Source organism: Chelon labrosus, assembly GCF_963514085.1.
Source record: "Chelon labrosus genome assembly, chromosome: 10".
Taxonomy (NCBI): domain Eukaryota; kingdom Metazoa; phylum Chordata; class Actinopteri; order Mugiliformes; family Mugilidae; genus Chelon; species Chelon labrosus.
This window is the reverse complement of record NC_140360.1, coordinates 2,522,911-2,550,910: the sequence shown is the minus strand read 5'-3', so window position 1 is coordinate 2,550,910 and position 28,000 is coordinate 2,522,911. Positions and strand designations below refer to the sequence as shown.

The window sequence follows — 28,000 nt, the reverse complement described above, 5'->3', positions numbered from 1 at the left end:
GCGTTAATACACACACACACACACACACACACACACACACAGAAACACTAGATCAGCCAAACTCTTCTAGTGCTTTTCAGATGAAAACCAAAAAAAAAACTAAACAAAAAGTGACGATTCTCTGCAGACTTCAGCAACAAACACATGATTAATTGTTCCACGTTATTTATCATAATTGGCGGAAATGAAATTAAAAACAGAAAAGTGCCTTCATCAGTAGAAAACAGCACTTCTGTCAGGGTCAACTTATAGTAATTGCCTCCATAACATAAATCAAGCGCTCCTCGCAAACGACACACACACACAGAGAGAGCTCTCGGGCCGGGCCATGGACATCGATTGGGGGGAGGGAGGGGTGGAGGTGGATGGGAGGAGGTGGGGGGGGGGGGAGGGGGGGTCGAATGATAGAATGAGTTTGGGAGAAATATCCTCTTTTCATTCGGAGCGAAAAATAAATGAGAAAACAATCCGATGCTTGGAGAGTTGAGTTTGGGCTCAGATATCACGTGCATTAGTCACATGTCAGAAAGAGCCTGGTATCAAGACACACACACTCTCACACGCACACACACACACACACCCCTACACACACACTGTTTATGTGTGCAGCATGTGAGTTTCTCAGTCTTTCATCATGCTGTTGAAATGACTGGACGCCTCCTTCTGCTCTCAACGCCCTGTGAACTGATGCTCGGCTGTCTCGCTTCTAAACGTCAAACGCACACAAAGACAGACACACACACACATATCTATACATGTTTATGTATTAGGACACACTAAAATGTGTATATATGTCGTGTAGTATGAACACACTGTCTTTATAATAAGAATAAACAAGCTCAATATACAACCAGATATCTGGGTCAGAAACGATGGAAATCTTTTTCCTTTTCTGCATTATATTGTTTTATTAATGTCATTTCTTCTTCATCTATGTTCACCTTAAAAGTTTATTTGCTCACAAAACATATATAATGATAAATATATATATATATATATGACATAATCAGAAGAATAAAAGCTCTTTATCACAAGGCTTTAGTGTAGCCGTGCAGCTTTCTGTAGCATGAGGTAGTTTCATAATGAATCTATAATCACATGAGTTCAAATTCATGATTTAATGAATCTGTCAAATAAATAAAATAAAAAAAGACCTGATCCGTTAACAGGTTATCTGGTATCATTATTTTATTTACATTACATTGTGCTGCTGTTATTGACGATTGAAGATATTTATTGATCGTGAGCAAGTAAATAGCAGGAGAAGGGTTTATTTATTTATTTATTTTATTTTGTGCTTCCTTTTCTTATTTAGTCGACAGTAAACTGTAATGGATTTGTATTTATTCTAGTATTTGTTTTGTTCTAATAAGCACTAAAGCGTGCTGCTGCATTATCAATGTGAGATAACAAACTCGATAAATGAAATCACATGTGGCTTTGAGCTGAGGGGCGTCTTTTTGTTTCCTTAGAAATTACATATTTCTGTTCAATATTTGTTTTTAAGAGCAGTTTTAACTTGTGTTTTTGCATCCGTGCCGTCTAAATGTAATCCCTCTGGGATCGGTTAAGTCTCATCTTATAATAAAATGTCCATAAATTCTTGCCTGAGTTTTAACGTTACTGTCGTTGGCCTGTTAGTGCAGCAACACGACCAACATGAATCCTTAACAGCCTTGTTGCTTCGGCTGCTGCCACTTCCTGTTCCGGTCGGATGTGTTTGAGCATCGAGCACCGGGAGGATTTAAATAATGAATAAATAAAACTACAACGCGTCATAAGACCTGGAGTTATGAGGACGCTTCTAAGAGTTATGACTCAGAAATGTGTGGATCCGTACTGGGATGATGAAAACACACAGACATACACTGATCAGGCATAACATTATGACCACCTTCCTAATATTGTGTAGGTCTCCCTTGTGGGGACTCATCAGAGAATGGACATGGGCCTTCTGAGGGTGTCCTGTTGTTAGTTGGGGGGGGAGGGGCCTCTGTGGATCATCCCACAGATACTTGATCAGTTTGGGATCTAGTGAATTTGGAGGCCAGGTCAACACCTTGTGCTGTTCTTCATGTTTTTTTAGTTGTTCCTAAAGTGTTTTTGTGTGTGTGTCTGTGTCAGGCTGCATCCTGCTGGGGATGGCTACTGCCATCAAGGAGTGTCATTGCTATGGGGTGGGGGTGTCTGGTCTGGTCTAGGTGGGTGCTACATGTCTAAGTAACATCCACACCAATGAATGCCAGGTCCAGAAGTTTCCCAGCAGAACATTGAACTGTCACAAGATGGTTTAAATGTTATTCACTTCTCCTGTCAGTGGTCATAATGTTATGGCTGATCGGTGCATACGGGACATTAGAGCAGGATGCGACGGAGGCCTGTGATCGACGCTCACCTCTGATTCCCTTGGACCGAGTGCGAGTTCGCTTGTCGTCACCCTCTACACTCATCTGGAGGAAAGAGAAGAGAGAAAAGAAACGAGTTCAGGAGTTAATCGCCGTCGTCACGTTCCCGCTGACTCACGGTAACGGCAGCGGCGCCAATCACATCTTTAATTCTCTCTAACCCTCAGAGCAAACCCCCACACACACACACACACACACACACACATTCAGGGGCTAACATCGCGCTCGCTTCATCAGAAATAAAGGCGACATGGCGCACAGAGAGAGGGAAAAACAAACTCAGCTGTTCAGGCTACTTTTCAGATCCCTCACCCTCCTCCTCACCCCCCTCCACACACACACACACCCTCCCATCACTCCTCTCCCTGTAATTTCCTGCATCTGAGTGGTCCTCATGATTGTAGCCTGCACAGAGGCAACAGGCGGGGCGCAGGCACAGGGGCCGCGGCCCCCGTAAGCAGGAAAAAAAAAAAACGCCAACAGGGCCTGACAATCATAACTAGGCTGAATACAATAATAAAGCAAAAACACACGGCTGTGCTGCTAAAAAGCCACAGTAATAACCCTTTTACGAGGAGGAGATGCATATGTGCGTGTGTGTGTGTGTGTGTGTGTCCTGCCTCTGCTTTTAAGCCACAAAGGAGCAGGTGTTAACCCTGGAACCAACACACACACACACACGCTAACGCACACAAACACACACTGACCCTCAGCTCCACCTCCTCAGCTCCACCTCCCCACGCTCAGCGCTGCTCTCAGTGCACTCTAAAGCTATCAGATGCTTTTTAGACACAATGGAGCCATTAGCTTTGATTACTGGACTTAGAGCTTTTTTTATTTATTTTATTATATATTGCAGGTCTCCCCTCTTTCTTTCTTCCTCCCCCCTCCGCCTCACACTCCCTCCCTCCTGTACACACCCCATCTAGCCTCTTTTTTTTTTTTTTTATCCCTACAGTTGCCCGCGCTCCCCTGTCCATGCCCAGACACTTAGCTGCTTTGTTGCTTCTCTATAGTTAAGTTGGCAGCGCCACAGTGGGATTCAAACACGGGGTCCCTTCCTCCTCCTCTTCCTCCTCCCTCCTCCCTCCTCCTCCTCTCTCTATTTGGCAATGCCCCTTTCCTGCTAATAGACTACTTATGAAAAGAAGGAGGGAAAGAGGGATGAGAGAAGGATGAAACACGCTGTTGTTGTTGTTAAGGCCCTTTCTCTCCCCCTCCCTCCCTCCCACCGCTCCGCTCCAAAGAGGGTACTCTTCATTCATTAGCATTTAGTGTTTGGCCGGAGGTACAGGTGCAGGCGCAGACCCCTCCCTTGTCCCTAGCAGCGACACCGTCCACAGCCCCCCGGCCCGCTACTCTCTTTTCTCCCTCCCTCCCTCTCATTCTGGCCTCCTGATCGGACGCCGTTAAAGTGGACTCTTGTCCCGCCTGCAGCGAGCGGTTGACTCTGTGCTCCAGAGAAGTGGAGGCAGTGATCTTCTGGCCTGGGCCGCCTTCAGCTCAAAGTCCAGGTCCTTTACACTCAAGAATCCTTAAGAAAGGAGCGGCTGTGGAATACGAGTCCTGGTCTAAGCAGGTCTTCTAAATCAGAGTAGTTAACGATCACCCAACGCCACCTACAGCAGGAAAAGCTTCAGAGAGTCGGACGAGGAAGATTTAAGAGCAACAAAGTCCTGAGTGCATGGGAAGGTGTTGAGCTCAAAGTTAGTTTTAACTCTTTTTAGGAGTATTTTATTTGGATTTTCATCTCAGAAATGTATTTACATTCAGAGAAAACCTTCCACCAAACATTACTGGACGAAAATAGCATAATAATAATAATAAAATACTCAAATTGAGATATTGTCTGCAGGAATTCTGCCTTTTTTTGGGCGTGTTGCATAAAGGTGGGGCTCGACTAAGTTTAATTTGTAAAAATACAGACAATAAACTACACTTTGAATTAAAAACCTCCACGTGTAAACTGCTTGAAAGTGTTTTATCCAAACCCGGTTTAATAAAACAACTAATCAGTTGATGTTTATCTCATTCTCCTTCTTTTTCTGTCTCTACCCAGCCGGCCTTCGGCAGATGGGTGCCTCCATATGAGCTTAAGGTTCTACTCAAGGTTTCTTCCTGTTAAAAGAGAGTTCTTCCTGCCACCGTCACCTTCATGCTCACTCTGGGGGGTTTCAGATCAGATGTTGTAAAGCATCTTGAGACTGTTTGTATTGTTACTGTTGCTATAGAAATAAAATTGTTTGTAAAAGCACAAACCGTAATGAACTGAACTCCACGAGCCGAATGCTAGGGTAGCTGGAGTAAATATATGTTATTGGACTATTATGAATGACTGAATGTAACTGGGGAGGAAAGAGGTCGGGGGGGAGGAGGGTTGAATGAATGAATATATGCGTAAGTGAGACTAAACCAAAACCACTCGTCCTTGGTGAAAGGCTCACATACTGCCTCTGCTCCTCCTGCACCTCCTTCCTCTGCCTCTTCCCTCCCTCTCTCCCCTCCCCTCCCCTCCCTCCCTCGCGCTGACAGCTCGTTGGAGGAAATCAAAACCTGGACTGAAAAGGGCTCCCGTTTCTTTCATGTTTGCGTAACCATAGCTACGCACATTTAAATAGGTAAGCGCATCTGAGTTCTTCCTCCTCTTTTTCCGTCCTTTTCTCTCAATTCCAGCTCATTAAATTTGTATGAACACAAAGTCACTGCAAATGAATCCAGATGCGGCCGGGGCCGGCGTTCACCTGAGTCTCATAATCTCTGTCAAAGGAGCCCCTTCTTCTTTCGTTCTTTCTTTCTTTCTTTCTTTCTCGTTTTCTTTTTTCTTTCTTGTTAAATACGTATGTGTCCTTTACCTTCCTGTCTTTTAATTAGACTCCTTGAACGGTGCGTGTAGGTGGGCCGACACAGCGCCAGAACAGAAGAAGAAGAAGAAGAAGAAGAAGAGAGGAGGTAGTGTGCAAGGATTACGATACGTCTTTGGGTTTAACTGGTGTGAAATGTGGTGTGGAGCAGCAGCAAAGGAGGAGGAGGAGGAGGAGGAAGACGCAGCTCATCCCTACAGGCTGTGTTGTACATTATCAATTATGTCCTTCTTTGTGTGCAGCGGTCGGAGCAGGAGGGCCTCGGCTCTGCTCTGCATTCTGACAGCTCTATGTAAATGACTGGCTGGGGGCAATGACTTCAGAGAGAAGGTCACCCTCCGTCCCCCGGTGCACGTAAACGACTCTTTTATTCATTTTCAGGTTTACAAGAGTGGTAGCAGAGGGACGGAGGGGGGGAGGGGGGGAGGGAGGGGTCAAGGTGGGGCAGAGGCTCGGCGGGAGGAGTCGGACCGAAACAAGGACGTATATATAAAAAAAATAATAAATTGACCTGCAGCTGCCAATCATGAGAGAGAGGCACGCAGCTCAGTCGCCCTCAACAAGTAGACCGAGCGGACTCCATGTTGGATCGGCCCTCCACAGTTTCACTTTAATAATTTACTAGAGGAGGAGGGAGGAGGAGGGAGGAGGCAAAAAATCGAGCATGTGTGACCGTATAATGGGTCAGATGTCTGCGTCCTGTCAGAGCTTTGACATTTACTTTATAAATCATCCAGATGTGATTTCAGGCTTTGAAGCTAAACATCATTTATTTCAGCCCATTTCATCTGTTTCAGGTTTTTTTTTTTATTATTTCTCTGCAAGTCTAAAATGATAAGAAGATGGTATTATGGGTAAGCATCAGGCCCAAAAAGACGGGGCGGGGGGGTGGAAGAGGTGGGATGGGGTGGGTTTCAATATGATGTAGTGCTTGAAAGCAACGCCTCCCTCTCTCTCTCTCTCTTCAGCAGCAGAAATCAAACCAAATCAATAAAAGTCATCTCTTCAGATGAACCCGAGCCGTCGGGGGGAGGTGAGGGGGGGGGGGGCAAAACTACTTTTACTGGGCCCAAGGGAAAATACCTCCTCCATCCATCCTTCCATCTCTTTGTGTGAGTGTCACTCTTCTGAGTCGCAACGCAAGACAGAAACCAAGGAAATAAATAAATAAATAAATAAATAAATAAGTTGGGGGGGGGGGGGTCAGGTGTTTTCAGAACTGAGAAACGTCCTCCAAAATGAGATTTTTTTTTCGCGAGGCAGCGACACAGAGAGAGAGACAGAGTATTATTTTACTCTGCTGATAAGAAGGAATATCATGGACAAAAAGTATGAGCAGCTCAAGGACATCCTTTAGAGCTTTTCTTTTTTTTTTTATTGTGTTTCCATAGAAAAAAAATAAAAAAAGGAAATAGTGTGAAGTGAGCAGCAGCAGCAGCAGCAGCAGCAGGAAAACGCTGAGCTGTTCCGTGCTGAGCTGAACTAAACTGAGCTAAGCTGAGCGGAGCTGAGGCGGAGGAGGATGGGCAGGGCCGAGTGGGAGATTTGATGTGCTGTTTGATTCATGTTTTTTCTGTCCAGCTTGGCCATCATCAACCCCCACCTCACCCCAACCCCACCCAAACCCACCCTACAACACACACACACACACACACATCCTGCATCTCCCCCTCCTTCCCTCCCTCCCTCCCTCCCTCCCTCCCTGCATCCTCTCTTTCCTCTGCCGCCGCCCTTTTTGACTTTCCCCGCTGAGTTAGGGGATTGGGGAAATGCCCAGGAAGCAGAATCAGGTTGGAAGGGGGCGCTTTAGGGGTGTGTGTGTGTGTGTATGTGTGTGTGTATGGGGGGAGGAGGGGGGTTGCAGGGGCCTTGTCACTCACCATGATTGGTCGACGGCTCTGCAGTCTCTGGGAGGCCTGACAGCGGTTGCTGGTCCTCTCGCCTCGTGTCCACCGCTGGTTCACCAGCTCGCCCCGGAACTCATTTTCTAGCACCAGAAAGAAAGAGAGGGGACGAAGGAGGGAGGGGAGGAGAGGAAAGGAAAGGAGGGGTAGGGTTGAAAGAAAGAAAGAGGAAAAAAGAGAGAGATGTCATACGAAATCATCAGCATCAGCACCAGTGGACGGGGCAAGGGTTTGGATAAAGGAAGCATAGGGGAGTTAAGAGAGGCGGGTTGGGGGGGTTTGCAACTCTGAGTGGAGGTTGGGGCACTCGAGCATGCTGCAGACACTCCTTTATTAGCTAAAAGAAGAGTGTGTGTGCTCCCCTCTCTCCATCTCCCCTCTCTCTCAGGCGGGAGTCCGCTATTAAAATCAATCAAATTTGCGCATTTTTATTGAGCTTTTCAGGGTGCATGTGTAGGGGTTTGGGGGGGTGGAGATGCAAGCTGGAGAGGTGGGGGTGAAGAATGGTCAGTAAATAATGAATCATACATAAATCAACCTCCTTTTTCTCTTTCCCTCCCCCCTTCTCTCTTCTCTGTCTCTCTCTCTGTGTTTTTTTCATCAAGGTAATAGCTCTTTGCTTCATCTTTCTGATGACGGCCCCGGGAAGAAAACGGAATAAATCTAAACAAATCCCGTCCCGCCTGGGTGACGTCGGCAGGTGCAGGTGCAGGTGTTTAAAACGCAGAAACAAACAACAAAGAGCCGGAGCCCTGACGGCAGAGCTCGGGTTTTTTCAGGTTCACGGAGAGTGCGGCGTATTTTTCTATGAACGCTCCAGGCTGAACTTTTCAACCAGTGCAGCTTTAAGACAGACTCCAAAACAAGCTGATGCTGCTCTCCCCATCTCTCTCTCTCTCTCTCTCTCTCTCTCTCTCTGTTTTCAAGCACTGCTGAGCTGGTATGTGACATCGGATTCTTTTCCAATATATATATATATATACACACACACACACGTACACAAACATCTCCAGCCTTTAGTTCTCCACTTTTCTATGGACGCTGTGTCTTTGTAGGCAGCAGAACGCCGTGAAAGAGGAAGTGCCCTTGAGTTTACGGTGACTCCCTGTCTGTCTGTCTGTCTGTCTGTCTGTCTGTCTGTCTGTCTGTCTGTCTGTCTGTCTGTCTGTCTGTCCGTCCTCAAGAACATCTCAGAGCAAACCGGTCAAGGTTTGAGTCGCTCTATTGAGAACGGAAACTGAAGCAGCTTAAGAATAATTCTGGAAATTCAAGGCCGGGTAATTCTTATTATGAGCGTCTGATGCGAAATGATCAGAGTACTGTAACTGGTGTTGGTAAATCCCAGGCCTTCCCTCACGGGACGTCCGCCCCGGTTCCCGCCTTTCAACGTCTCCACCTTCTCACTTCTTCTTCTTCTTCTTCTTCTTCTTCTTCTCCTCTACGCTTGGTTGTCATGCAAAAACCACAAAGCAGTGCAAAACATGCACTAAAAGCGGTGGAAGCGAGACAACAAAAGAGGCCGCATGTGTATCTGAGAGGTCCTGGAGCAGAGCGGCCCTACCCTCCACCCCTACCCTCCACCCCTCCACCCCTCCCCACTCCACCCCTCACATACATACATGCAAACCCCACCACAGCTCAGCAAGCACTCTTTGCAAAACGCTTGTTTATCAACTTTCACCACCCCGACCCAACCCAACAACCCCCCCCCCCCCCCCCCCCCCAAGTGAAAAAGTGATTACAGCAGCAATACTGTTGGTCTGCATCTCCGTCTCTGTCTCTGCACAACAACACACGCGCAAACGCGAGCACGCAAACTCACATCTCTGTTTTTTATTTCTCTCTTCTTCTTCTCTCTCTGTTCTTTTAAAGTCAAGTGAAGTGAGCATCCATCTCTGCATTGTTCCTTTCGCGGGCCGCCCTACAAGCCGAGAGCCCTTCCCAAATGCCAAACATGTAACAGCACTCTATTAGGACGCTTAGCCTCCGGCCGTGTGTCAGCGTCCCAGAGTCCCGAGACACGGACAAAGAAAACACACGTGGACACTTCAGAACTGTGTCAGTGTGATCGCCGGGGTTCGTCGCACAATCGGGGGATTCTTTAATTACGGGGAAGGGTGGCGGGATTGACCCTTGACCCTAATTTACTTTTATTTCATGTTTTTTTTTTTTTTTAAAAAGAAAAGATAATCTGGATGTTCTTGCAGATGAGACAACACAAAACTAATTTGAACCTCGTCTGCTGAGGATACACTCGCTCACGCTTTGATCGTTCCCACCTAAAAGACTCACAGTTCGTTATTTTGTGGTGAAAATTGGAGGAGTACGAGACAATTAGCCGTTCGCTGGGGAGGTTTGCTTAATCAGAGGAGAGGAGGAGGGGTGGGGAGTGGGGGGGGGGGCATGAATGCTAAATGACTTTTTTCTTTGACAGAAGCTGTATTTTTAGTTCCTAAAAGAGAAACTAGAGTAAAGAAGTTATAAAATCAATACATTCAGGACGCCGGACACTAATACACAGTAAAAAGCCTTTTACCAGGAAGCAAAGTTTAGGATGAAGTAATATCATTATGGGGCTGCAGCTTACTGTACTGGGACAATGGAGCGAAGAGGACCTAAATCCATAGTTAGATTAAATACCAGGGTGAACTGTCTGTAACAGTATTAGTGTACATACAGGGACGGGGCCAGCTGTACACCCCTGGTCCTGTTAAGCAGGATTTAGAGACAACTTAGTGTGATTACAGCGAGCCGGGGCACAAGAGATGGGGGGGAGATCAAAAGTTGCAGAGCGGTGGGACGGTCTCCTTTACCTCGCTGGTTTCTTTGTGTGAAAGCAGCAAAAAAAATAAAATAAATAAATAAAAACAGGAGTGACCAGATTATCTGCCAGATGTGAAAACTGAATTTGTGACGTATAGATAAGCCATTCACGTCTGAAGGTCAAATAAAACTAACTAAAGAGAGGCTCTGGGACAAAGCAGGGAGGCGGCGGAAGGGAGGGAGGGGGGGCTCTTATCGGTTAAGAGATGGGGGAGTTTGAGGGTGAGGAGGGAGGAGGCGGCGCCATAGTAACCAGCTTTTGGAGGAGAGCTCCCCCGAGGGCCACCCTGACCCCACGGCATCTGAGAAACTAACCGTCGGGGGGATCTGCACCTGAAACCTGAGGCTCTTCCTGCTCCTCTGCTCACGAGAATCCACCGAGAAACTTACTTTTCAATTTACATTTAACGTTTTTATTTATTTCCCTTTCATCACGGGGCATTTTTTCATCATTCTTTTTCCCCGGCTTTGGTTTTAAATGCCTCCTCTTCCATTGAGAGCCCCGGCCGACCCTGACCTTTCGCTTGTATTGCTTAGATTTCTGATTGGCCTTGAATGACGAGGGTGCAATTTGGCCCCAGCTGCTACTCCAATGTGTTTATTATGCTCCCTCCTCCGGCACCTGCTGTCCTAAACCATCGGCCATTCAGCCCCTCAGAAACACAGAGCCATCCTCCTGTCAGAGCAGCCAGAGTAAAATAAAATAAAATGAAAAGCACGCAGGAGAAACTTCAACTAAAATAATAAAATAATAATAAATCAGAGTGTGCTCCACTCATGCTCCACCGCCGCCGCCGCTATGGCCTCCGCTGGCAGCATAAGGCACCAATAACCTAATTCTGTAATCCCCTGGAACTAGGCTACATTTCACTGGAAAAGTAAACAGAAGAAAAACAATAGGTGTTTGATGGTCGGTGCCAGTGATGCATTTCAAATCCTCGCCGTTTATTCCACATTCAGCCCAAATAAACACTCACCAATCCGAGCAAAGGCCGCTTCTGCTTTCTGATTCAAATGAGCTTTTAACAAACCGCAGATTGGATTCTTTTCAAAAAAGAAAACTCCTTTAAAACCAGACTCTGAAACATGATGCTACACTCCACCATTAACACAAACCAAGCACCACTGCAGGAAAAAAAAAGCTCCTAATTACACATTAAACTCCACTTCTCCAAAGAACACTTCAATTATCTGAGATTATTTCTGATTTTCAGGCAGAAAACGCGGATATAAAAGTAAGTTTAGAGGATTATTATAATTTTTTTTTTACCTGCTTCCAACCCTGATAGATTTCCTAACATCTCTGCTGCCTCTGATGCTTCTGCTGCTGCTGCTGAAGCTGAAGTTGAGCCCTAACTCGGTGCAGGGAGGAAGCGGAGAGAGCAACTTGTGAGAGCGCGGGTGACATAACACTCCGCGTATCATCATCCCTCATCTCTTTCCTCCATCTTAGGACGCAGGTGCTTTGACAAACCAAAGCGAGGCGCACACAGAGCACATTACGTGGCCATCTAAGCAAAGCAAGAAGGTGGGGAGAGGAGGAAGAGGAGGAGGAGGAGGGGGAGGAGGGGGTAGTAAAGGGGGGGGGGAAACCATAACACACACATACAGCTCATATTCTGCAACGCGCCACACTCTCGGGGTGAATCCGACCAGATGAACACTTCAAATAAAAAAAATAAAAAATCTGGCGAAATGTGCAGCCGGGGCCCGGTGCTTATTTCCAGCGCGCCTCTGATGACTTTTTATCTGCGCACTACTAAAGGCGGCTGACATTTGAAGAGAGCATCTCTGTTTTTTGCTGCAGAGGATCAAATGGCCAGCCCCTCCCTCCCTTACCTCTCTCCCTCCCTCCCTCCCTCTGCCTCTCTCCCTCAAACACACTTACTCCATCCTTCCATCCTTCCATCCATCCATCTGTCCGTGCATAAACACACACATACAAACACCGGAGTCCTGCTCAACGCCCACTGTCACATCCCAACAACACAATCCTGCACATATAAGCACACTTTCACCCGAAGCAAGGAGCGGTGGGTGTGATGTGGAGAGCGTGCAGCAGCAGCAGCAGCAGCATCGGCAGCAGCGTGGTGGCCGTGGTGCAGCGGGTCGTACTGTAAACGGGCTAATTTATTCCTGGAGATACAGAAGGTGAAACTAGAGGACGGGAGCGGAGAGGAGAGGACGCTCCTCAGATATGACTCAGTCCGCTCAAAGACACACAACACGGTCACATTCTCTGCTGCACGGAGCGCCTCCAAACCCTCCCCCGAAACACACACACACACAAGCGATGAGATGAACTATCCGACACTAGCTGAGTGGCAGGGAAGTGGGAGGAAACTCGCAAAAAAAAAAAAAAAAACAACAGACCGAGGTTCCGAGAAAGCGCCATAGTTGGTTTATTCTCAGTTATTACGCGGCACCAGTGTCAACACGGACACCATCCACATCCATCTCGATCAGGAATAAACACACTCTCTGACATTTCTGGGAAGAAATCGAGTAAACAAATGTTCACTTATCAGGAAAGAAAACTAACAATAATCAGGTCAAAGTGCTGAAAGTTCGCATTTGCGCGTTTTAATCCGGAACAGTAAAGGATTTGGGAAATGTAATAATGTGAAAACAACACTAATCGGCTCGAAATCACTCAGCAGTTATTGATTTAAAATACTACAAGGACGCGGAGGTGGATCAAAGTTGTGGAAAAGAGAGAAGAAATAATAAACCAGAGCGATGGATGATTCCGGATTAACCAAACAGATCTAAATCAAAACCAACCAGATTATTATTATTACCTGTGCCCAAACAAATATTCCCTCCCAGGCTCCGTCCTTCCTTCCTGCGTTCTGCTGAGAGTTGCGTCTCGCTGTCAAGCAAGAAGTAGTTTTTTCTCTTTTTAAGAAAAAAAAATGAAAAGATATCCCGAGCAAAAAGGTTTCAAAAAGCGACCATCTATCCCGTTACAAACGTCCAGATGTGGTAAATAAGGAGCAGCGAGCGAAGGTTAACACCGGCCTCTCTTCTCTGCGCAGCGGCATCGGCGCACGGCTCCGGATCCAGGCGTCAAGATGTTACTTGTTTGTAAGCAAAAAAAAAAAAAAAAACATGGCTTCATTTGCCTTTGTCAGCGAGGAGGAGAGAAAAAAAAACGTAATATTGACTTACCTTTCCCTCATGAGCCATTGTACCACCCCTCCCCACCGCCGCCGCCACCTCCATCCCATCCCCTCTCCACTCCACTCCCCCCACCCCCCACCACACACGCAGCTCCTCCCTCCGCCCTTTGCCATGACATCACGGAAGCTGTAGTAAAACCTCCAGCATCAGATGGGCAGGGCTTGAGGTCCCCCCCACCACCACCACCACCCTCACCCCTCCCCACACACACATCCCCCCCCCCCCCCCCCCCCTTTACAACACCCTAACTCAATGGGCATATGTGTACACACGCCCCCCTCCCTCCTCCCCTCCTCTTTTCTCTCTCTCTCTCTTCAAACACATACATCACACGGGGCGAACAAAACTGACAACTTCAAACTAGGTTTCAGCCTCTTCGTCTCTTCACGCACAAAATAATCCAAATATGAAAATGAGCCCCCCACCCCTCTTCCTCTCCAAACATTTCTAACACCACAAACAATCTGCGCGTAAAGCATTCCCGCGGCCAAAACTAAATTACGCACCGGAATGAGCTCATATTTTATACATTTCCCCCCGCTGACAAGTTCTTGATGTTCCAAAAACGCATTATGGAGGTTGCAGCTACCGTAATCCTTCATCACCGCGTCTCTCCCACCCCACCCCCGACACATCCTGGAAAGTGGTACCGTCCAATAATTCATTCAAGGGACTTTTTTTTTTTTCCTTCTTCGTCTTCTTCTTCTTCTAGGACTGGGAATTGATGTAGTAGCTGTGTGCAGAGTTTGTGTATGCACGCCGCGCTGACAGCATCTGATAATTCCTCCGTGTGGAGAGAGACAGAGACAGGTTTAAGGGAGCTATCCTAAAATCATTTCTGCTCCGTGGAAGGTTAAAGGATGGGGGGAGAGATATCAGGTTGAATTAGGCCTGTCAGTGTAAGCAGGAGTTTTAAGAGAAGCATCAAGAGTTCACATGTCGGTTCCAGATTTGCCGATAGTTTTGGGGCTCGGCATCAGCTAAGACACACCGTCTTAGTTGTGCAACTTGGAGTCACTCCCAAATGTTGCTCACAACGTGGTTTTGCTTTCCTGTTTTGAAACCATTAGTGGAAATGACAACCATTCATTACAAGCCATTTGAGAATAGTCCCCACAAATGCCATCCTTTATCTGCCGTCTCCACGCCGCGTACACAGGGAATATTCAAAAAGCCCAACCTTCAGCTTTCAGAAATTCTATTAAATTCTTATCTCTTTGCAGCAGGCTCTTTTTGTGCAATCCCATTGTTATGCATTGGAGCTGAAATCAATCACCGGCCGTGCACGCCATCAGTATGATTTCAGACTGTGGGTGCGGAGAGAAGGGAGAGAAGGAGAGAGGGAAGGGATTCACTGCTGCAGCAGCAACAACAACGGCGTCGACAATCAAACAAACAAAAGAGGGTGAAGTGTGGAGAGAAAAGAGAAGAGGGTGGACTCGTGTGGAAAGTTTAGGGCCTAAAAGTCAGGTAGAGCTAAAGAACCTGAACTCAGATTATAAAGAAGATTTAAACCCCTTGAAATACGTTGTGTTTGTTCTCCTGTGGAGAGGTTTCAGGACTCTGGACAGCTCCAAAGAGCAGAGCCTCGGTGTGTGAGAGTGTGTGTTCAGGACCAGGGACAGCTCCCGGCCCCTACAATGCCTCCCTGAGGCTCATTGTTGGAGCAACAAAGGCCTTTGTCTGCTCGCTGCTCAGACTCCCAATCTGCCTCATTAACTGCAACATCAAGCTAAGTTTAACGGCTTCACACACTGCTCCTGCGATTTAGAGTATGTTTTATGTAATTATATCTAAAATAATAAATAAATAAATAAGTCTACTTGCCCTTTGTTTGCTCTGTTTATTTGTAGATACACCGTGACATGGATGACTGACAGCCTTCACAGTTTCAGTTTAGTTTTAAATCTGCCCCCACCACCCACCAGGATAATTCCTCTTTTATTGACATTCTTCTTCTATTTTATTCACTGGGATGTCACTATTAAACTATAAACACTATTATTTAAATATGTGAAAACTTACAAATCTTTCTTTCTTTTATTTATTTATTCATTTTTTTCTTTTTATTATATTATTTGAAACTTATTAATTATTTATCATTTGAAAATCATATCATAAACAACAAAAAACTACTTTTATGAGCCTGAATTATCACTAAACTAAACTTTATCTAAATGTCTTAAAACTTTATTTTGAAGGATGAAACTCAAAGTGTTATTTTTCCTCCTGCTGCCTTCAAACTTTAATCTGTGTTTAATTAAAAGCCTGTGTGCTGTTAAAAAGGAGTAAAGTCAAACTAAAATAATCTAAACTTCACTGTGAGATTAAGTTTAAAAAAAGAAATAAACTAAACTAAATTTGCAATTATTATTATTATTATTATTATTATTATTATTAAAAAAAAATGCTGTAAATAAAGTAAATAACCCTAAACTGAAGAAAGCCAGATGCATCCTGGGAAGGACAGGCCTCTCAGTGACCCAGCAGCCGGTGCATCAGATGGGAAAACTTTTTCGTCTGTTGTCCCAAAGTCTGTCTTTGCAGATGCAGATGGCAGAGGCCTGCAGCTCCACAGTAGCTGCGTGGTGGCTATATTGTGCGGAGTCCGGTATAAATATTACATGGGGGCAGCAGCTGACTGAGCGCTGAGGTTGGGACCGGGGGAGGCCCCTATAGTCCCTCGACAGATGGAACAAGCCGACAGACTAACACAACAAAAAAAAGTTTTTAATAAGCCCGCAGCTTGGCATTGTCCCCACGGTACCGGGGCCACATAGTCCCCTAGGGGACCAACTGTCCTTTGTCTCGCAGGTTTATTTTACCGCGGGGGTCGAAGTTTAGTTTAGGTCGTAGGGGAGAAGTTCACGAGTTTATTTAGAAAATGTTCAGAATTAAAGCTGCGGATAGTTTTGCGGAAGTTTTAAAGACATGAGCCTCTTTTAATCCTGCGCAGCAGCAACAGTTAATGTCTCTTAAAGTCTTTTAGTTTGGACAGAAACGTAGATCTAGATATAATTAAATTAAAATTAGTTCTGGGAAGTATCTCTGTGTTGAATTCATGCCGGACAGCGCTAAAGCAGAGACAGGATGAGGAGCAGCAGGCGCGTAATACTCAGACTGTAGCAGATGCCGAAACACAAAAGTTCATCTTTAAAAAGTTTCTCCTGAAATTACAAGAAAAAACTGAAACAAGAGATTGATACGAACCTAGGAAAACGCGACACAGCTTCATGTTTGCGGTCCTCCTCCTCCTCAGTGTCTCTTCTTCAGTGCAGCGCAGCGACCGCCGAGTGCTGCTGGCAAGTTTACTTCTGACCAACAAAGTTGCTCAAACTTTACTTCAACTTCCTCCCCCGGACCGAAGCGCCGCGGGGCGGGGACAACAAGCTGACTGACACGCAGGCAGAGCCAATGGGAAGGGGCGGTGTCATCCCACTGCCGGGAGCCGGAGCCAATCGCGGCCTCCACGGGCTCAGCTTTCAACAACAATAGCCCGAAGAGCAACAAAGAGCATCTGCTGCGCCCGGCAACTTCTCACACTCACTAAGCTCCCCCAGCAATCTGATTTAAAGCCTACAAACTCTGTCTGCCCTCTCATCTCAATGCTTCACTTCTTCAGCTCTGTACTGTTTTACATCAACATGCTGCTCTGGGAAAAAACAATAGTGTCAACAACAGTCCTGTCATATAGTCTCATAAAGAGTAATAGTTCAAACTTCACAGAAAAACTGCTAAGACTCATATCTAAGACCACATAAATATTATAATAAACTTGAATGGAACGGTAATGTTGGAGTATTCTGTTATAACATTTCAACTTCCAGATCTCCAACATTTTCCCACAGAACTGCAGGTTACACCACCACTCTCCTTTATCACGTGTGACCAAATGTACCAGATGTACAGCTAATTTAGGTAAGGAGAACATTTTCACTGGAACCCGAGGCCCATTCAGAGTGTCTGTGTCTGGGACCGACAGACAGTTCCTCCCTCCCAATAGCAGATGGTCTGCCAGATAATGAGCTCTCCCATTGCTCGCTCCCATTATCCCCATCCCCACCTCTCCAAGAAGTAATGGGGGGTAAAGCAACTTCAACACATTTTGCTGATTTTTTTCCCCCTCATTTATGCTTTCATTTTATTTCATGCACATTTAATGACACGACTGGTTTTAGTTATCGTTTGTCCAAGAGAGCTGAACATTATCAAACAGTTTCCAAAGCAAAATGTTTATTGTCTAGGTGTGTGGTGTTAAACTACAACTACAATCCACTCAGATTAATTTAGACTCCTCTCATCCACGGTTTAAATAAATTACTCAAACTAAACTAAACTAAAAGAAAAGAAAATGGACTGAACCTAAATATGCGACATCAAAGTAAACCGCAGACAAGTAAAAATACTAGAATAAATAATAACAATAAACAGATTAAACACATAACAAACTGAACTAAATTAGCGAAAACATTTTTTGTAAAGTAAAGTAAGCATACAATGATACAAGTAAAGTGGCAAAGCAAAGTTGGAAAATAAAGTGACCCATGATGATGCAAGTAAAGTAAAGTAAAGTAAAGTAAAGTAAAGTAAAGTAAAGTAAAGCAAAGTAGACCCATGATGATACAAGTAAAGTAAAGTAAAGTAGACACATGATGATGATACAAGTAAAGTAAAGTAAAGTAACCTATGATGATACAAGTAAAGTAAAGTAAAGTAGCCCATGATGATACAAGTAAAGTGAAGTAAAGTAACCCACGATGATATAAGTAAAGTAAAGTAAAGTAAAGTAACCCATGATGATACAAGTAAAGTAAAGTAGCCCATGATGATACAAGTAAAGTGAAGTGAAGTGACCCATGATGATATAAGTAAAGTAAAGTAAAAGTAAAGTAAAGTAAAGTAAAGTTAAGTAGACCCATGATGATACAAGTAAAGTAAAGTAAAGTAAAGTAACCCATGATGATACAAGTAAAGTAAAGTAAAGTAACCCATGATGATACAAGTAAAGTAAAGTAAAGTAGCCCATGATGATACAAGTAAAGTAGACCCATGATGATACAAGTAAAGTGAAGTGAAGTAAAGTGACCCATGATGATATAAGTAAAGTAAAGTAGACCCATGATGAGTAAAGTAAAGTAAAGTAAAGTAAAGTAACCCATGATGATACAAGTAAAGTGAAGTGAAGTAAAGTGACCCATGATTATATGAGTAAAGTAAAGTAAAGTAAAGTAAAGTAAAATAAAGTAAAGTAAAGTAACCCATGATGATACAAGTAAAGTAAAGTGAAGTGAAGTGAAGTAAAGTGACCCATGATGATATGAGTAAAGTAAAGTAAAGTAAAGTAAAGTAAAGTAAAGTAAAGTAAAGTAAAGTAAAGTAACCCATGATGAGTAAAGTCAAGTCAAGTGACCCATGGTGATATGAGTAAAGTAAAGTAAAGTAAAGTAAAGTAAAGTAAAGTAAAGTAAAGTAAAGTAAAGTAAAGTATCCCATGATGACACAAGTAAATTAAATTAAATTAAAGTAAAGTAGACCCATGGTGATACAAGTAAAGTAAAGTAAAGTAAAGTAAAGTAAAGTAACCCATGATGATACAAGTAAAGTAAAGTAGACCCATGATGATACAAGTAAATTGAAGTGAAGTAAAGTGACCCATGATGAGTAAAGTAAAGTAAAGAAAAGTAAAGAAAAGTAAAGTAAACCCATGATGATACAAGTAAAGTAAAGTAAAGTAAAGTAACCCATGATAATACAAGTAAAGTAAAGTAAAGTAAAGTAACCCATGATGATACAAGTAAAGTAAAGTAACCCATGATGATACAAGTAAAGTAAAGTAAAGTAAAGTAAAGTAGACCCATGATGATACAAGTAAAGTGAAGTGACCCATGATGATATAAGTAAAGTAAAGTAAAGTAAAGTAAAGTAAAGTAAAGTAAAGTAAAGTAAAGTAGACCCATGATGATACAAGTGAAGTAGACACATGGTGATAAAAGTAAAGTAAAGTAAAGTAAAGTAAAGTAAAGTAAAGTAAAGTAACCCATGATGATACAAGTAAAGTAAAGTAAAGTAAAGTAGACCCATGATGATACAAGTGAAGTGAAGTGAAGTGAAGTGACCCATGATGAGTAAAGTAAAGTAAAGTAAAGTAAAGTGATCCGACACACTCTCTAATCTGACACATCATCTTCTTACCATTTAAACCTGACAGTTTCTGACAGTAAACCATAGAGTCGACCTATCAGACATCAAACTAATGTTTTTAAGAAGTTGAACATGTTTCTCCGTGTCCTCACCCCCACATCTCACCATCCCCTCCCTGCTTCACTGGCATAAAACAGTGAAGAAGAAGAAACACCCATCTACGCTGAACCCTCTGCTTATTAAAGTGGCTTCAGGGTGAATGAACAAAGAAGGTGTCGTTGTGAAGAAGGACTGCTGGGTCTCCACTGATGTCTCTGGAAGATGGAAGTTTTTTATCTGGGCCTGCCAGACAGCCTCTTGTATTCTTTCTGAGCACGGCGCTCTCATTAGCCAATTACACCCCCCACCCCACCCCACCACCATCCTTCTGCTCCATACCCAGATAGGACACAAACACACACACACACACATATATGTTCACAGACATATGCAAACACACAAATGAATGCACACACACACACACACACCCTTCATTCTCTGCTCTGTATAATAAGCAGCTGAACTCTGACATAGCCTCCAGCTGTCCAGGAGACGGTGGTGACAATAAAGTTTAACCAAATACACACACACACACACACACACACACACACACATATATATATACACACACACACAGTAAAGAGGAGGAAACAGCCTCGTTGAGAAAATGACCTTAGTGAAGTAATTAATGTAGATTTCACTCCATCTTCATCACCATCATTATTCAATAGTCCTCTTAAATGTTCACTCCTACGCTTTTATTATCATTATTCATCATCTCAACTAATAATGATTTTTTGTTTTGCTATGAGCCGGTCAGGAGGGTCATCGCTGCACTGGAAGGGAAAGTTTTTATCTTTAATAAATGCTCAGATTTGTGTTTTTAAGTAAGACAGAAAGTGAAAGTTGTGCATGTATTTATCTTTTTACTTTAACTGTGACCAGGCTCACACTGACTCAGCACAGATGGACGTCCTCAACAACAGAGTCCTGCTCCTGGTCTCAAGATAACAATCAGGGTTCATAACACGATGACTTTATTGCCCTGTGCACCCCCCTCCTGCCTTCCCCCCTCCCCCTACACTCACTTTCACACCCCCAACCTTGATCCCTCTTTCTCTCTAACATCCATGCACCGTGATCATACCCATATCTGTCAGCTTCCATTAGCCACATCTACGGGCCTTGCCCCCCCTCATCCTCCACCCCCGACAAGCAGGGAGGGGAGCTCTGCATTTTCTATCATTGTGAACTTCAATTCAACATATCATGTTTATTAAAAGGACAGCTTCACATTTGGATATTAAAACATGTTCCTTCTATTTCTATTTCTTTATTTTTGCACAATTTAAAATAACAAAAGGCTAAAAGATAAAAATAAAAATAAGATAAACAGTAGTATAAGGACATAAAATTGACTGACTAGTACCAGAATTAGGTTCACATCGTCACATTACATGCACCTGCATCAGCAGAAGAAATAACTTTGAACGAAGCAAATAAAAGTTCAGGAGGATGAGGATCTAAAAACTGATGAGGGACTGTGAATTTGTTTTAAAGTAGGTCTTGGACTGTGCAGGAATATTCTTCTTCTTCTTCTTTTGAAACTGCTTGTCCTATGAAGGGTTGGGGGGTGGGGGGGGGGGTGGGAGCCTATCCCAGCTGTCATCAGGCCAGAGGCTGGGTACAGAGCATGTCTTTGGACGGTGGGGGAATATTTCTCTCACTTAAATGAAATTTGTAGAAGCAGAACAACATGTTTCTGAAGGACCCTGAAAGTTTATTCGAGAATAAAGTGACGTAAGTGAAAAGGGATTTATTTCCGCATGAGACCTGAACTGTCTGAGTGAACCTGAGGTGGGAACTAAAGGCTCTTTTAAGATACAGCAGGACATAGAGGCCATAACCTACGCACGTAGCCTACGTTGGTGCAAGTCATTTCTACTTGTGCACTCGTCAGTCTGTCTCACTCTGTAACAACTCCATCCAAACACTAGTTGGCATTGTGTCTTTTTTGCCAGTCGGGTTAATTTCTGTTTCTACTTCCTGCTTCGCTTTCAACAATGGCGACTGAAACTTTTGTCGTAATTTCACTGAAGTCGAGTCGTACAAATGTTTGTATCTCTGAATCTCCTCAGTTAACCTTTCCTCCATGTGTTCCATCTTTTTTGATCCAAAACAATCAATTAGAAAATTGCAGAGATGAAGAAGCAGCTGGAAATACTAAAGAGGAAATAAGCTACTACCAAGTGGACCAATCACAGCTCTTGTAGTCTGCATCAATGCGACGTGTAGTTGTATTTCTGGGGAGGTGCACCTCAGGCTACAGTGTTAGGTCTAAACCACCCATAAGAGTTAAGATTTTTCCCTATAAAGCAGATTACTGTAGACTTCCAGCTGCAACCACAGAACCCCGATCAGTAGAGAGAAAAGGTTCGGAGGGCACCTCTTGTACAGGTCACAGCAGAACGAGGCGTCCAAGATTAAAAAGACCCATTTCTATATATGTTAAATTAACTGAAAGAAAAACAACTATAACTATTAATCTGGTAATTATTTTATTGAGTAATAGTTTCAGGCCTCATTACAGAGTTTCCTCTAGTGATGTCTCTTGAATTTGTTCCTTGCAACACAAACAAGAAGACAACAACTTACTTTACTAAATCATAAGACATCTGTCTCTGCTTTGATTCAACAAGGACTGTTGCTTTGGTCCACCATCATGAACAATGCATGTAATTGTCTTAGGGTCTTTTAAACAAGTATTTTTTCTTGACATTGTCTCTGCAATTTGTGCTTTGAATAAAACGACTGAAACTATTAATTGCTCATCCAATAAAAGAGCTAAGTACTTTTTTTATTTTGTTATTGATTCATTTTTATTAGATAATCATTCTTTATTCTTGTTTTAGTCCCTGATGTCATGTTTTCTGTCACGTTTTCTGTCATGGTTTAGTTTCCTGGGTTCCTGTTTATTGTATTTTGTTAACTTTTTGGTTTTTCACAGTCATGGTTTAGTTTTTCTGTTCTGTTTCCTGTTTTATTTTGTTAAGTTCTGGATTTTCTGTTTATGTTACTCCATGTCTTTTTTCTTTTTGATTAGGTCATTGGTTTAACCTTGTCTTGTTCCTTGATTTGCTTCACCTGTGTCTCGTCACCCCTGTTCCTCGTGTGTGTGTGTGTGTGTGTATATATAGCCCTGCCTTCCCCTTTGTTCCTTGTCGTGTCATACTGTTGGTTTGCCATGTATCATGCCATAGTTTCATGTCTTATTCTAGTTTTTTCATAGTGTTTTGTTTTTTTTTTGGATTTCCTGCCACCTCGGCAGTGCTTTTGGTTTTGTTAGCTTTGGTTTTGTTTTATTAAATATCTTTTTCGCCTACTCCTACTCTGAGTCCTGCATTTGGGTCCAAAAGCTCCCATCCCCGCTACCAACCTTGACACCTGATGTGTTTGAGGACAGCAGCACAGGCAGGAAGACCCCAACTAACTTGGGTTAAACTATAAAACATGTTGTTTGCACTGACTAAACAAAAACGTGCAGTGGAAGACCACCAAGACATGATCGCTTATATTTTAAACTCATTGAATGAAGAGTTTTTGTCGTTGTTGGAAGAAAAATGATGCAGAATTCACGCCGAAGCTTCTTTCTTTCTGTGTTTCCTCCAGCGACGTCTCTTGTTTTAGTCTCTGTTGTGTTTAAAGGCAGAAATAACTAAATAAATATCTAACTGAACCATCTACAAGAGCAGACAAAGATTGTTCTTGTCCATCCATCACAATCAAAGCCCAAAGCACCGACGTGATAACAGGATAAACCAGTTTCACTGAACGCTCTAAAACAAAACTTGTGTGTTTTAACATAATCATGTTTAGTGGTGTTTAAAAATAAAATGAGTTTAACATGATGAAGACACAAAACAGCCTCTGGCTCTTCATTACTCACTGCTTCTCTTTCTATTTTTTATTTTTTTTGGTGTTGTTGTGGGAGTTATAGGAACTTTGAAGCAGCACACTCACTCGGAGGGAAAGGGAAAGGCCAAGAGACAGACAAAGTTTGGTCTGGGTGCCACTTTGGATGACCGTCATCTCCGGAGACCCCTCCCCTGCTCTCCCTCGACCCGATCCACAGCTTGGGCCTCCCCACGAGGAGGGAGGGAGGAAAGGAGGGAGGGAGGGAAGGGGTGACACGTGGAATGGGGTCAGCTCTGCCAAAAGGCATCACATCTCTGTCTGTCTGTCTGTCTGTCTGTCTACTGTACCTCTCTCTTCACCCAAGTCTTTTTCTGTTGTTTCAACATGAATCTCTTAATAAGAGCTGCAAAAAATAAAAAAACGCCCGGAGCTACAGCGCATCTGGCATCTGAAGGAGCTGTAAATAAGCCCTCCCATCACACACACCCTCCCTCCTTTAACCCAGACTAGCTCCAACACCACCACCACCACCACCGCCAGGGCCGACTGCCTGACCCCCGTCACCCTCCAGAGTCACATTCTCACCTTCTCTCCCTCCCTCACCCTCTCATCCTCTCTCTACTCATGCCGCTAACTGTTCCCATCTTCCGTTTTTTTTTGTTTGTTTTTTTTTATCCACTTCTATCTCTTCCTCCATCATTTCTGCTTCTCCTTCTCCAGTCAGCCTCTCTCCCTCCCCGTGTTCACCCGGCAGCGGCGGCAGCAGCAGCGGCGGCGGCGGAGGCAGGAGCAGCAGCAGGCTGGGCAAATATGCACCCCGAGCAGCGGTAAATACAGGCAGCACTTCACAAACAAGGCCTGATTACAATGACAAAGGCTGCCACACTTTAGGGAGGAGCTTGGAGCAATTTGGAGGCTGCGGGGGCCATTGAGCGAGTGGCATACTTAATGGGCTTTGTGCGCCAGAAGAAAAGGGTCTGAGCTTCTGGGCCCAGCTGTCACTATGGAAAATATCAGACTGACACAGCACCCGACGCTCTTTGGCTTGCTCTCTTTTCTTCTCTCGCACCCCGCCGCACCCCCTCCTCCCTCCTCCCCTCTGAGCCTCCCCCTTTTTTCTCTCTCCCCTCTTCTCTCTCTCCCTTTTTTTTCTCTAGTTTGTGAGCACAAAAAGTGAAAGCTGTTGGAGAGAGAGGAGAAAAAAACTAAATGAGAACTCCCTCTCTTGATCTCTCTCCTTCACACACACACACACACAAGGAATAGAAAGCAAGCATGGTCACACACACACACACACACACACAAGGAATAGAAAGCAAGCATGGTCACACACACACACACACACACACACACACACACACGTAATGCACAGTAGGCTGACTCTGCAGCAATTATTCAAAGCTGAAACCCAGAGGGATAAATGACATTATTACATTTCACCACTTAATTACGTATGTGGATAGTTGCTAAGTGTTAGCCACCATGCATGCATAATGCAGTAAGATATAGTCACTTTGCTTCATAAAGCACCCTTTCATTACTAAATATATGGCAGAAGGAAAAACAAATTAACATATTTTGCTGTGTGTCTGGGAGGGAGGGAGGGGGGGACAATGCATATGTGGAAAGAGAGAAGAATAAAAGCGCAAAACATGATGGTGCAGGTCTCACAAGGCAAAAAAATAATAACTCCAGCATTTAGTTGATTTGCAGCAGTCGCAAACGACAGTTTATTTTCTTGGAAATGGTTTTTTATTTAGTTTTTTTTTTTTCCTCCAGTGATAATGGGCTTGGCTCGAAAACAAAGACTTTGAGAGGTTTCTCTGAAACAGCCTCTCGGGTTTGTGCTTTCCGAATCCGCAAAGAAGAAGAAGAAGAAGAAGATGCGCTCACACTCCAGATCCGACCGTATTACACCAGCTCTGTGACTTATGGCACCGTACCACCGAGCATAATACGCACACCCACGCACGCACGCATGCATGCACGCATGCACGCACGCTGGAGGCGAGCAGGCGTGCACGCGGTCGCACGGCGCTGCATTATTGAAACGCAGCACAAAGCCAGAGTTGGATGTTGTTTCACCTAATCTCTTTGATACCACTGTGGTGCTGCTAAGCTCCAGAAAATCAGCTTAGCAGATGTCCTAAAGTGTAGGTGGCTTGTTTCATGAGGCAAGAGAAGAAAATGGTACATGAAGAAGAAGAAGAAGAAGAAGAAGAAGAGAAAGAGAAGGAGGGAGGGTGGGGGCAGGGCCGTGGATTTGGAACAAGGCCCTGACGAGTTCAACTCAATCCCCCCTTTTTGTTTTTTCTTTCACTTCACGTCTGCCAGGCACTAGAAGGAGTTTTTCTCTCCGTTCACTCCTTCCTCCCCCGACCTCGTTCATTTTTCTGCGCGTGCAAAAGAAGTTTAAGCCGCTGAGGATTTTATTTTTATTTTACTTTTTGTCAAAAGGTCACGCATGCCGCTTTGGCTTCGAGCCCTAACCTGTCCTCAGATGTCAGCTGATTACAGTCCCCGGCCCGTACGCACACACACACGCTACACAATGCTGCATGCATTATCAGCACAAGTGAGACATCTGTATGCAAATGCCATTATGCTGCTGGTGGTGGTGGAGGTGGGGGCTGAGAGTGGGGCCGGGTGTGTGTGAGTGATGTTATGATAGTGAAGGAGGGACTGAAGAAGGTCGGCCTCTAAAGGAGTGTGTGTGTCAAGAGCTGGCGCATATATGTATGGTATCCATAGTAACCAACTAACCCAACTGGAGATGGCTCACTGATGCCGTCACCTTTTATCTTTCCTCGCAGCCAGCTCGCACTTGTTTTACTTCGCCGCCGTAGCTCGCGTGTTGGCGCCGATAGCACGGCACAAAAACCAAAAACCCATTAAGACAGATTAATAAAACGTCTCATTCTTCACTCGGATGCTTCACTTCCATGGCGAGATGAAAAATGTTAACAAGGCCAGGTGTTAGACGCAGCGCGCCGCGTCTATTTGCCTCTCAAGTATCTGGAAAATTTAGCTCGCGACGTGGTGGCGGACCAACGCGCGTGTGCAGCCATCGCCTCAGGGATTTGATTTTTATTTTTTCAAAGTGACCGTGTGTGTGTGTGGTATGTAAGCGAGCACTTGGGTGTCAAGCCATCCTCGCCTAATAACAACCCAATGGACGTCCATGGTGACAGCTCGGAAGGAGGCGAAATGAAATGACAGAGAGAGGAGAAAAAAGACACATCTACTCAACGAGGCCTCCAACTTGAACAACCATAGAGGTGGTTTGTCTGTTTATAGCGCACATTGATGCTGAGTTATCGGCCTCATTGCATTGTTAGCTTCAGGAAAAGACCAGGATGAGGTTTAAAATAAAAGAGGTTGCGATTACGGCCGTGCCGATTGGTACTGGGGCCGATCCAGGCACTTTTAAGATGATCGGATTAGAGCGGTAGCGTCTTCTTCTTTGGTTTTAATTGTGGTTGGCTAGCATCAAAGCTGCAAAAAAACTAAAAACTAGGATGAAGAAGAACAAAGAAAACGTGGAAGAACTTTACTGTGAAAGCAGCAGTTTGGATGGTAGAATCAACACAACAACAGCATGCAACACAGTCTAATGTTTTCTCAACCCACCATCCGGCTGCAGCCCAACCTCCTCCCAACAATAGAAGCAAACAAACCCACACAACTGAGAAGCAACTGATTACTTGAACTGATTCGATTCAATACATAGATATTTTGAAAATGATGCGTCTCTGCTTTCGTGCAGCTCCTCTCCGTCGTCATACTTTTTAAATCCAATCAGCTTTCAGACCAAACGATGCTCTCAAAGTTGGAGCTTCTGCCGTACTTTGGATCTCTCTCACGCGTTGACTAATCCCGGTTGCGTGGTCTCTCAAGATTTGTCGTGCAAAAGTAGTCTCACCAAGACCACAGCAGGATTTCTAGTGAGAGGAAGCAGTCTCCCTTATCAAAGTCCTGTGTTTTCTTGACCCATCCATCCAGCCTGACCTCCTCCTTTGCTTCTGTCATAATAACTGATGAATATGAATTTGTTTTCAGCGTGCACGCTCACCTGAAGCCAACTTAGAAGAATGAAAACTGTGTCCAAACCTCCTTCAAATTCCTTCTGCAGCAGCACAAAGCTCCTAAACATGCAGCCAGTGTCATAAAATACTGTCCCCAAGGCACAAAAAGAACAAGGAGTCCCGCAACAGATGGCCCGGTCCCCAAAGAGCCCTGATTTCAACATCATAAATTCAGTCTAGGATTACATGAAAAGACTGAAGTTCTTTCCCAACTATCAAGAAAAAATACACAGCCTGGCCAAAAAAAAAAAGGTCCCATATTCTAATATTTCGCTGGACCACGGTGCTTTGATTACAGGTCTCATTCTCTGTGGCATTGTTTCGATTCTGCTTCTCCAATGTCACCAGATTTATTTCCATCCAGTGTTGCATTAATTTTTCACCAAGATCTTGTATTGATGATGAGTCGATGGGTACGTCTACTACTTCTACTTTCACTATTGCTTCGGACATAACCCAGCATCTTCTGAGCAAATTTGACATTTTTAACTTCCAGTTCACACTCAAACAAGACATGTTTCTTGTTTTATCTTTTAAAAGTCTAAATATAAAAGTCTAGTGTTTCATTGCGTGACTTTGTGCAGATAGATTTCCTGTCTCTGACTATTAACCCCAACCCTCAACACCACTTGGGCACAAATGCA

At 44.2% G+C, this 28,000-nt stretch overlaps 1 protein-coding gene across 1 annotated transcript in view; it reads right to left on the bottom strand.

Annotated features, from left to right (window-relative positions):
* myt1b (myelin transcription factor 1b) overlaps positions 1 to 28,000 on the bottom strand; it is a 112,119-nt gene that overhangs the window by 28,503 nt on the left and 55,616 nt on the right. Inside the window, exon 2 of the mRNA XM_084553807.1 lies at positions 7,147 to 7,253. Within this exon, the coding sequence (XP_084409933.1) occupies positions 7,147 to 7,253 (107 nt within the window). The remainder of the gene's footprint in view (positions 1 to 7,146; positions 7,254 to 28,000) is intronic.